The sequence below is a fragment of the Fukomys damarensis genome, unplaced genomic scaffold, assembly GCF_012274545.1.
Source record: "Fukomys damarensis isolate Sample0158 unplaced genomic scaffold, DMR_v1.0_HiC HiC_scaffold_19, whole genome shotgun sequence".
In the NCBI taxonomy this organism is placed as follows: domain Eukaryota; kingdom Metazoa; phylum Chordata; class Mammalia; order Rodentia; family Bathyergidae; genus Fukomys; species Fukomys damarensis.
In genome coordinates this window covers 58181330-58181568 of record NW_022900931.1, presented here as the reverse complement: position 1 = coordinate 58181568, position 239 = coordinate 58181330, and the positions used below count along the sequence as shown (strand labels likewise).

General features: G+C 67.4%; 1 protein-coding gene across 1 annotated transcript in view; it reads left to right on the top strand.

Moving 5' to 3' along the window:
- Positions 1-239, top strand: part of Ggn (gametogenetin) — a 5214-nt gene that overhangs the window by 1643 nt on the left and 3332 nt on the right. Inside the window, exon 3 of the mRNA XM_010632867.1 lies at positions 1-237. Coding sequence (XP_010631169.1) covers positions 1-237 — 237 coding nt within the window. The remainder of the gene's footprint in view (positions 238-239) is intronic.

The following is a 239-nucleotide window of genomic DNA, read 5'->3' as shown; positions in this document are numbered from 1 at the left end:
GCGGCAGCCTCCGGTCCCTTAACAGCCAAAGCCTCCCTCGGGGGTGGCAGAGGCGGGGGAATCTTCGCCACCTCGAGCGCTATCTCCTACGCTCAGGTCCTGAAGCAGGGATCCTTGGCGCCTGGAGCCCCTCACCCTCCGGGAGAGGCCCCTCGTGGGGCACAGGGAACCGAAGGCTGTGAAGGAGACGGTGAAGGGTGTTCTGGTGCCTCCTTGGCGCCCGAGTCCCATACCCGCGC